The sequence below is a fragment of the Cephus cinctus genome, unplaced genomic scaffold (assembly GCF_000341935.2).
Source record: "Cephus cinctus unplaced genomic scaffold, Ccin1 Ccin1_scaffold0330, whole genome shotgun sequence".
NCBI lineage: Eukaryota > Metazoa > Arthropoda > Insecta > Hymenoptera > Cephidae > Cephus > Cephus cinctus.
The window spans coordinates 1,575,665-1,587,143 of record NW_014333027.1 but is presented as its reverse complement, the minus strand read 5'-3'; the positions used below and the strand labels follow the sequence as shown (position 1 = coordinate 1,587,143).

Genomic DNA, 11,479 nt, shown 5'->3' with positions numbered 1-11,479 from the left:
TCAAATACTGTTTTTCCTAATACAGTCAAATTCTGAGCGTCGACAAGGGTGGGATTGAGCTCCTCGGGCACTGTTTCGTCATCGGCTCCGTCCCCTTGAACAACGAGGTGCTGTTGCAACAGTGCCTAGAGGTCAGATGACATGGTTCCCGAAATATATAAAAGTGCCCGAAGTCAAAGTGTCCAGGTTCTGACTGTACAGAGAATCCATATCCTGTTTTTCGAAAGTATTTAGTTCAGATAGCTTACCAAACACAGGAAGTCTATTTGACCATTGTTTTTCAGAGAATTCACTCTTATCGTGGTTATCACAAAGCCACCATATCCGAAGTAAAAGTGTATAAAAGGAAAATCCACTCTCGTCTCAACCATAACGTTGTTATTCGTCGAGGCGAGCTGAGAACCTTCATTTTAATCGTGAAACGCATTTTTGTGTTTTAACTTTTTTTCAAAATGGCGAGCAACAATACCGGTGTTTTATACCTGTTCGATCGACCCGCGGAGCCGGTATACGTTCCAAAGGGCGATAACAAGGTTGCTTTTGATATACCGGCTAACTATCTGGTAAGTAACCTCAATCTTGTACACTTGAAACATCTGCACTTTGCTATACGATAATATTGTACTTCTGAAAACGGGTTTATTTTTCATAACAGCCCGATAGGTATCGGTCAGTAGCCACTGAGGTATTGAACAGATTCGGCGAAGATACACAATCGAAAATTCCTGTGAAGGAGATCAGTCTTCCGGATCTCAGCATCCCTTTGCAACTTGGTAGACGAGATCCATTCTCCCTTTTCATACCGGCGCATCGTAAAGTAGCGGCAAGGCTTATCGATATCTTCATGGGTCAGTATAGCCAGTAGCCAAATACAGTATGTTTGTATATCTATATGAGATTAAAAAAGGGGGGTAAACGGATGTAATAGAAATAAGAGAAAACTAATAGATACAAATCCCATATTGTGTATGTACAGGGATGAGAACGTACGAGGACTTTTTATCCGTTGCTGTATACTGTCGGGATCGTCTGAATCCAAATATGTTCATATACGCCTTGTCGGTCGCCATATTGCATCGACCTGACACAAAGAATTTGCCAGTTCCGCCACTCAGTGAAGTATTTCCGGATAAGTACGTGGACAGTGGAATTTTCGCGAGGGCTAAAGAGGAGGCTAACGTCGTTCCCGAAGGAGCACGTGTATGTCAATTAAATAATTTAATGATAATTAAATCAATATTTTACTGTATCGTATTGTTGCTTTTATTTTATATTAAAACAGCAACCCATAGAGATTCCAAGGGACTACACAGCATCCGATCTAGACGAGGAGCACAGAGTGGCTTACTGGAGGGAGGATATTGGTATTAATCTCCATCATTGGCATTGGCATTTGGTTTATCCATTCGAAGCTGACGTCAGCATTGTCAATAAGGACAGAAGAGGGGAATTGTTCTATTACATGCATCAGCAAATAATAGCCAGATACAATTGCGAACGTTTGGCCAATCACTTGAGCCGTGTCAAGCGTTTCATCAATTGGCGCGAATCGATTCCCGAGGGATATTTTCCAAAACTCGATTCCCTCGTAGCCAGCAGGACTTGGCCGGCGAGACCGAGTGGCTCATACCTTCACGACATAAACAGACCCGTGGATACATTGAGATTTGATATTCAAGACCTCGAGAGATGGCGCGATCGAATTTACGAAGCTATACATACCGGATACGTCATGAACAATAGAGGTGAACGAGTTCAGCTTACTGAAAAGGACGGAATCGATATTCTTGGGAACATCATGGAGGCCAGTATACTCACACCAAGCTCCAACCTTTACGGCGATCTTCATAACCTGGGTCACGTAGCCATATCGTACTGCCACGATCCGGATCATCGATATTTGGTAATTTTATTGATTACATTTAATTTTCTTATATAAGAAATAACGCGATCAATCATCTTCCACAGGAATCATTCAGCATCATGGGCGATTCTGCTACGGCAATGCGCGATCCGATATTCTACAGATGGCATGCCTTCGTCGATGACGTCTTCCAGGAGCATAAGAACACTCTTCCTGCGTATACTGTTGAGCAAGTATGTTTTCTGTGGGAAAATCATGCGCGGGTCGTAATACCTATATTTACAATGATTTGTCCGTCTAGCTAAATTTCCCTGGAGTCGCGATAACTGGCGTTCAGTTGGTCACGCCAAATCAGCCGGCTAACACATTGAACACCTACTGGAGTCAGAGTGACGTTGATCTGTCACGAGGACTGGACTTCACTCCACGTGGTGCGGTGCTGGCGAGATTTACTCATCTGAATCATTCAGGCTTCAGTTACAGGATCAGCGTGAACAATAGCAATTCTAGCGCGCTAATGGGAACAATGAGGATATTTATAGCGCCTAAGCAGGACGAGCGTGGACTTCCGTTCACGTTCCGAGATCAGAGACTCCTTATGATAGAAATGGATAAGTTCACAGTGACTTGTGAGCGATAAAATTTTTTTTATGTAATACGTACTTTTCTTTTATATAGTATAAGGAATTTTTCATTCTTACTCACAGTGAATCCTGGAAGTAATAACGTTGATAGAAAATCCACGGACTCCTCCGTGACTATTCCCTTCGAGAGGACTTTTCGTAATCTCGAGGACAGCCGACCAGTCGGTGGGGATGCACTGGAGCAATTTAATTTGTGTGGATGCGGATGGCCGCAGCATATGCTGGCTCCAAAAGGAAGCAAGGAAGGATTCCCTATGGATCTTTTTGTTATGATCTCGGATTATCGTGGTGACGTGGTACGTGAATATGCATAGTTTGTGGTTGTACAGTGCGCCACGTGTAGATTGTGGTTTCAAGGACTAAATTAATTACATTAAATTGGCTATGTTAGGTTCAGCAAAATGAGCCGGTGGGATGCACGGATGCTGCAAGCTTCTGCGGTTTGAGGGATCGCAAGTATCCCGATATCAGATCAATGGGATTCCCATTCGACCGAAGACCACGAGGCAATGTCGATACTCTGGCGCAATTCCTTACAGGAAATATGGCCGTCACGGATATTAGTGTTCGATTCACGGATTCCATCGTACCCAAAAGTCGTTCCGGTGGTTTTAGTAACTCCTTGATTCTGTCTTAAAGATTTTACAAAGTTACGTGATCTCAGGTGTAATTCGTTGAGATCTATAGAATTAATTATACGATATATAGTCATTAAGGTATTTGGCCGATTTATCTACAACCGTGCTTGTCCAATGGATATTGATTATTGATTTAACGTACTTTATTTATGCGTTATTGAAAAAGATGTGTAATTCTAGATAAATTTAATTAAATATAAAATACATAAGTAACGAGCAGCACGATTGTTTTTTTCTTTAACGCTCAATATTTTTTTCTGATAATCTTGGATATTACGTTAGGGAATTTTCTTCGTCCGGAATGTTTTTAACGTTTCTATAGGGGGTTTCTTATCTTGACAGGTTGTGTACGCGAATGGTCTCTTGTTCGTTCTCTAAAAGCTTCTGAAACTCCTTATAGTCCATTTGTAGCGTCAGTGGCTAGGTACAAAGTAGCTTTTAGGGATGGGAATCGACATTTACGTCACTGGACTTTGAGAATAATACCATTGTTGGAATTTTCAATCGCGCGACCGTGGATTCTGCAAGCCGGTAGAGAATTTGTCGGGTCTTAAAGGCCACCATGGATTTCGCCAATGGCAATTCCTTTGGAGAGCTTTGCTACCGATTTCCATAAAGGACCGATTTCACATTTCCATTTGATTATACAATTGAGGTAGCTAATCGCTCGGATGTTCCCTTGAGACGATGCTAATTCAAAAGCTACACCGAGGAGATGTTTGTTTAAGATTACAAAAAAAAACCAATTATAATTAGTCTTCAAGTATGTGGCAATATTTTATCAATAATATTTACTACGGCCTCATGACAGATTTTCATATTTTTCGAGTCAGATTTCATTTATTATATTTCCACTAAATTCGTATACGGATGTGTGTATAACTGATTTTTATCTAATTTCAAGTTCGAGTAACGCTAATTTAATTTTCAACAGGCGAGTACGATTAATTAAATTCGTATGGTTAACTGATCCGGTTTTCAAGCTTGAGGGGTGAATGAGTCACGGGCTGTTACGTAAATAGAATGTTTTAGTACTGAAAATGTAGGTACTCTAATAGTGTAAGGTGCAACGCCTCTATATCTATATACCGGTGTAACTATATATAAATATATATATAGCATACGTATATACTTTATGCTAGATGAAAAATCATGAATATATTTTTACGTAGAAAATGTACCCAACAAAATTGTATATATCGTAAATCGTGAATAAAATCGACAATAGCATTGAGCACAGGTAGTAATACCTGAAACGAAGTAAATAAGTAAACTCTGATACGATATGAGATAGCTGCCTTTACGAGAATAGCAGGTTCCTATTTACTTTGCGGAAGGAAGTAGATATTATTGTTAGAATTGAACAAAAGCAGAAGTTACTTCTATTCGTAAGTGACTACGAGTAGCATGCAAGTCGTTGGATATCGTACCTTAACGTTTTGCCTTTTCAAATGAAAATATATCCTTGACGTATTTCACTCGTTAGGTGTGCTCTTATCGTATTTTAATTCTTACAGAAATTCATTACCTCGGACTGCACTTCCTGTTCGGTAATCAACATCCGGAATCAATATTAAAAAAATAAAAAAATAGTATATCGAGACGTAAGGGTAATTCAAATTTGGACGTTTAATTAAAAGTGAAGAAAAAAAATGAATTTTTCAATATCTAAATAATTAACCGAACGATGCTAATTGGATGCGCTGACTCGATTCAAAGCATCTTTTTTCCCCTAGGTTATCTTAATTGGCGACAAAGGTGTTAGAATTCTGTACAAGGGGTGGGAATAACATTGACGTCGGTACGGTCGTCGTGTTCAGTTGGCAGAAGCTCGTTTGAAATTAATTTAACATTTAACCGAGTCCTTTGAACGTCACTCATTAGACCATCATACTGGAAAAAAAATTGTAGGAAAAGTCGCGGGAACGACCAAAGATTTAAACGTAATAAACTCGTTGCGAAACATCCCAGCTGTAAGAGCGTTTCTGAAGTATACACGTTTCTCGCCTTCGTAAATTAATTCTACATATTTTTTTCATTTCCATACTTTTTTTTAATACGTAATGACTCAACCAGACACTCGTTCGTTCGCAATTGATGATCTCGCTAATTGGATCACTTATAGCTACATCTATCTATCTAGCTGTACTTATAACGTGCAAGTTTCAGCCACTTACAGAACCGACTGAAAATTCCATCGAGTGATTAACGACAATAATTTCATCCCCATGATGTACGTCCGATGATTGATACTGGTAGCGATGAAATTTTCGTACTTTGCAATCGATTACGGATAACGATGCTCTTCTTTTACATATTAGAAAGACAGAGAAGACTTACCAGGTTAAAATGATTGTTACGAAAATTTTGAAATCAGCCTGTTTGCACGTGAAAAAATGTCGTTACCAAATTTTCATAGTAACGAAATTACTCTTGGAGGTGCCTCGATAAATTCAATGGTTATTGCCTGAAACTATGCAGACCCTAGTAACTTTTCCTATTAATATTAAATCGCTCGGACGGTTCCTTATTTGATGGAAAAAAACTTCAAGCTGCTCAGACACCACGCCACAATTTTTTTCCAGACGCTCAACCGATTCGAAAATTTTCAAAGTTGACTGAGAATTAGTTAATTTATTTATAAAAATCATTTTTATCAACATCAATTTGACGTCGGTTATCGGACGTTTTAATTTCAAACTGTTCAGACTATCACGTCTCGACTAATTCTCTAAGTTGACTTGGTAAAGTAACGGAAGCATTCATTAAGCAATTTGGGTAAAGCAGGGGTGCCACAGAGTGGTGAAATTAGTTGGTAACTTCCTTAGACACAGGTACAATTAGTTGGGTAATGCGTGTACTCTTGACACAGTATATGTATATATAGTCGAGTGAACTGAACTTTCACCCTAGTAACAAGAATTCTCTAGGAAAGTTATAACGCAGTAAAATATATGTTAAGGTAGTATGGTAGAATTTGGCTGAAGTCAAATCAATAGTAATATACAATTTTTTTAATTCCATAAAACGAATAGAAAAATGTATTACAAATACTAGCAAATAATAATTATTCCAATAAATGAGTCATAATGCTAGTTGAACGCGCAAATCCGCACTCTGATTTTTTCCCTAGCGCTTGCCGATAGGGAAAAGGGTACGTGAAAGAAAGAGACAGCCACATATTCTATGCCTTTCGTTTAATAGTGACTTTTTAATAAGTGTACGCTAACCGTCTTAGATATCAAGCTTTCTCGAAATATATTATAACGCGTATATCGACTTGCTAACTTTTGCGAAAATTAAAAACATCTGACTAAATACAATCGTTTTTCCCCCACGACTTTAATTTTGCCCAAGTTTAATGATTAGTACCTCTTTAACTAGACGGTAAACAAATTTTGTTTTGAACCCATAGACGTAGCTGATTGAGCTCATTCGATTAGGCATTAAAATATACAGGGTCAACTTTACATCATAATTCTACCATATTACGTGAAGAAGAAAAAATATTATTTCTGTTTTTACTTTCCTGTTATTTTCAGTGTCGTCACCATTGTCTTTTTCAAGAGAAATTTTTGTATTATTTTTATTTTATCTTCGCGATTCTCCTATCCCCCCTCTCTTTGCCTTTCTCTCTGTTCATCATATCCACTACAGGGTGTATTCTAGTCTCCATAGGAATATTCGATTTCATACATGACTGCGTATTGCGACTGTGCATCATTCAAACGACAACCCTGTTAGTATATTGTGAATTCGATACTGTATTTACTCGAGTCTACTGGTACGATATTTTCTGTGAAAATTCTCTGCGCTTTTGTACCGCACTGTTTAAGAGGTTTAAAAGGTGCAATTGATGTTTCAATAAAGAAACAAGCCAGACTGTCGAAAGTCACGATTCAGGAACGTTCTGTGTAAGTAGATTGGGCCTGGCAGTAGTCAGACTAGCAAATAAGTAAGGAAGAAAGTAAATAGTCAGACAAACAGACAGCAAGCTAGGTATTGGTGATTTATCAAGTCACGGGGAGAAGCTAAGGTTTCGTTCTAAGGCGAAGGAACCACAAGGATAAATCAAGTTTAACCGAACTTCCTTGGGGCAGATAGTATTAGATTCGATTAGAGGCCTGATGGCAATTACGTAAAATTGTATCAACCCAATTATTTATTCTTGTATGTATATTGATAATTTTAGGATCTAGAGTATATTTCACGATGCATATGTATGTATGTAGATATATGCATCTGAAACTGTATGGAAAATAGAAATAAGTTTATTCATATAATTTTTCATTGGGAAACTTAAATAAATCTTTATCGATGAAAACAAAAGGAATGGTTATGCAATGCTTACAGCGAAACCAGGTCGACTTCTTGGAGTTAGTGCAGCATCTTCATCCTCTTAAGATCAAAGGATCTCGGAACCTTCGATTTGGAACATACTCTACGTGACCTAGTAAGTACGGACGTGTATACCAAGCCACAATCGTATCATTTACCAAATGAAGCAGTCGTATCTAGGTGATGCATTTTGATCGGATGAAATCGTGGCTGCGAAGGTGCACTGTGGGAAGTGCAGTGTCTATAGCTGCAACGGAATTTCTTGCGAACGTCAAACAGGGAGATGAGGCGGAACGCACCAGCTTCGGGGTGCTTCGAGGGATTTTATGGCTCGTAAAATTGGAGAATCAAGCTGGTCGTCAAATTCGAAATTCTATAAGGGCTACAGAGGGAAAGTAGTTTTTGGCTGAGAAGTCCTGACGGATGCAAATTTTCGTCAGAGCAATACGTCCCTGCGCAAGATATTTATTATTTTTGCTATCACCTAAAAATTAGATTCCAAAAAAATTTGGAAAATTTTTTTTTTCTTGACTATAATTTTTCTCATACGAAATAGCCATAGGGTAACAATCAGCCTCGCCATAGGCTCCTGTCGTCTGGACAAGGAAGTCGTAGAAGGGCATTGTAAAATTTTAACAAATACTCATACATAAATCTTACCTTGGGCCGGGGTATTGAGTTCCAAGCAATGGAAGGGCTATTCGACATTGAAATACGTCGGCGATTTGTCAGTCGAGGCAGACCGGAAACACTGTCTCGAAACCGGAATTCGATTAGCTCTGTTATTTTATAATATTCACATTGGTCGCGTGTGATTCTGAATAATAAAAAATCATTGGAAATATAACCAATTGGTATACGACATTTTGTTACTGGTAATAAATAACGAAATTAAATTTTTTTTTGTATTTTATCTTTTTTCCCTCATTATTTTATTACCTACTATTTTTAATGGACTTTTATTTCAAACAACATTCCACTCTTCGATATTACTGTTAATGTAATACTGACCTGAAAATTTCCATTTTACGGATGAACTTTCGCAGCACGAGGGAGACGAAAGACCTTCGACTCGACGTTTCTACTTCGTTATTTAAGTTTCACGAGACTGGTGGGTAGTTTACGTAGTCACTAATAAGGTTGCTTTTCTTTACAAGAAACCCGTTACCGACAGTTCCCTATATCTTATCCGTAAATATCTTAACATTTTCATTCCTCTCTTCTTTACCCTCTTCATTTCTTTCCTTTTTTCACTCATTATTTTCATTCACTAAGAAATCAGACCGATCCCACTTACTCGTAAAGATCATTCCACCGTCTTCCTTAAACATTCTTACTTTATTAACTTCATCTACACTCAGTTTTAATTATCACAATAATTCTCGAGAAACTCTGTATTTTTATTACACCTTTTACGAGCACGAGTCCTTTTCTTGAAGTAAGATCATAAAAAAAGTATAATATAAAAGTCACCTGAGAAAAATGCCTTGAAATTGGCTTCCTAGGTTAGATTGTATGCACTATAGCAGAATACAGTATAAAGAACGTGTTGCTGGGCGAAACAGATTGCAAATGGAACAGGAAGGTAACGCGTCTCGTAGAAAATCTTTATGGTTTCCGCTTTGAATGTCGATTTTACCAGGCATTTCATGTGCGAATGCAGAGGACGTATTGCCATTCGATAAGAAAATGCATTCTGCCTTATACACGTATACCTCCGCCCAACCGTTCGATGTACCAATCATTTATTGTATATTTATACTCCATGCACATATGGTTATATACATATGGCTATATACATATGGCCTAGTCCCAACACCCTCGTACCATTCAACGCGGAGGCCATTTCATTTTCATGCACCGCATCCTTGCATTCACTGATGCAATCCAGCGCTCGCGCATATTGGCAATATTTGTGTAGCCACATCAAAGCCACTGCTGTTTCTATTGAAAGACTGACCATTACCCAAATGCCTTAATATTACCTTACTTTAAATTGGAAACAAGAGATTTTCCAATATCGACTGCGCTTTACGTATCTCTGAATGTACTTATAGAATATTATTATTTACCTACGTTTCTACGAGTGGAATTTCTGAATAGATTTATCGGAGCTATATATATAGCTATTCCAGACTATTGCACCATCTGAAGTTTTATGTGTTCATTTGATTTCTATTAAATCCTATGGTAGAACCATCATGCTGGTGCAATGCTTTTGAATTACCCTCTACGCAGTTACTTCAGTCCGAACGTACCAACGCAACATAGTTTTATTATAAGAATCGAATAAACGCAGCTAACTTCGGTTGGTGCGTTTGAACTGAATAACCTAATGTAGGTGTACATATGATAATGCACGAGACGCAGCAATTTGTTGTGAAATGTGAATTTTTAGGAAATGCGTCAGAAAATGTTGCCATGCTTTTATATAATACGAAGCTGAAACCTTCTGAATGGTATCGTCAAAGGATAGCATGTTAATTCAAATTGTGAAAGGCGGAAAAGCCCTCACGTAAAACGTGGTACATGACGGAGGAGCAGAAAACGGGGAGAATAACATCAATGGGATGGTGGCAGAGCTGTAAAATTGCACGGCACTGATGGAAGGTTTGTTAGGTAGGTAGGTAGGTAGATAGGAGACATTTGCATTTATATACAAGTCGCATGGAGTGGGATTATAAATTATTGCGAAGAACTCGGTTCTCGTGACAAATTTCGTGGCTAATGGTTCGCGGCATTGTATTTGTTATTCAATTCCATCCTGCTGCTTAGTATGACGTATCAAGTACATATATACGTACATACCATAGCTGACGTCATGGTGAAATTGTTTATTTATACTCCCAGTGAAAAAACAGGGATTTACGCTGTAGCATGAAAGTGGGAAAAAGTCACGTATCCACGTAGATGGTTTTAACGCGTGTAAGATGAAATTTCTTATTTTTCTTTCTTTTTCCTGTATTTTTTTGTTCTTGTTTGCTTGGAAATAGTGGCCTGTTTATTTATCGAAGACACTTTTATCGTTGAATAAATATGACGTGGCTCGCCAGTTCGGCGGGAAATGATTTAGCGTAGAAGAAGGGAGGAATTCAATCCCTTTTTCTGTCACTGTATCCGCATATCCGCAATTCCTTTTTTACAACGTTCTTTTCACTCTTCCCTTATTTCCATGGGTAAGACATGAATCGAAGGAGCGTTGTCGTGACTATTTTTGGAAATAATGAATTTTTCGAAAAAAAATAACTACCCTCCGGACATAGTGACTATATACTTCTGCAAGAGAAGGGCTTATGTACCACACCGGAAATGAAGGTTTTTGGGGTAGGGCGAGTTTTTATTTTTATTTTTTTGTAAATCCCAGTGGCGGCTCGCGTATAGGCACTGTGGAACTGCAGCACCCCCTAGATCAAACTTGAACTGTATTAATTTTGGTTAAAGTAAGTAAAATTTTTGATTTTGTTCTTTTAGGATTTTATCAAGTTTCTGAATAAATTTTCTTTTTAAACATATTTGCTTCCCCTAACACGATTTTAAAACAAAGGCTGAACATTTTCTGGAGCAGCGCCCTCCCACTAATTTTAGGTACGAGCCGCCACTGGTAAATCCACCCAAAGATACAGAACCTACGAGCTCTTGAAAGGGTGCAAATTTGATTAATGGTCTCAACATAAATAATGACTGGAATTCCTAACCCAGTTGCTCCAGACAACAACAGCTACCGTTCAATTGGTCAAAGTCGTCATTCTGGTCTACTATCTGCAATTAGCATCCTTCGGTATGAATTAATAATCTCTGAATCGGTCAATCATGGAGAGGACCTAAACTGTTTGGAACCTATGTTGATATGTTGGCGATATGTTAGTGAGTGGACGTGTATTAACTGATGCGTCCCTGAACTAACGCGGCTTGACATAATGAAGATTTATCGTTGAAACGGATGAGGGCACGCGCCAGGGACAAAAAAGTTCCAACTTTTTTACTGTAGTGCCGTC

General features: G+C 38.4%; 1 protein-coding gene across 1 annotated transcript; it reads left to right on the top strand.

Moving 5' to 3' along the window:
• The first annotated feature begins 356 nt into the window (after positions 1-356).
• LOC107266928 (phenoloxidase 1) lies at positions 357-3,365 on the top strand. The gene is made up of 8 exons (XM_015737985.2): positions 357-563; positions 656-848; positions 977-1,200; positions 1,283-1,903; positions 1,969-2,097; positions 2,166-2,493; positions 2,572-2,804; positions 2,900-3,365. Exons 1-8 carry the CDS (start codon positions 453-455, stop codon positions 3,143-3,145), a joined length of 2,085 nt encoding a protein of 694 aa, XP_015593471.1. The 5' UTR covers positions 357-452; the 3' UTR covers positions 3,146-3,365.
• The last annotated feature ends 8,114 nt before the right edge of the window (positions 3,366-11,479 follow it).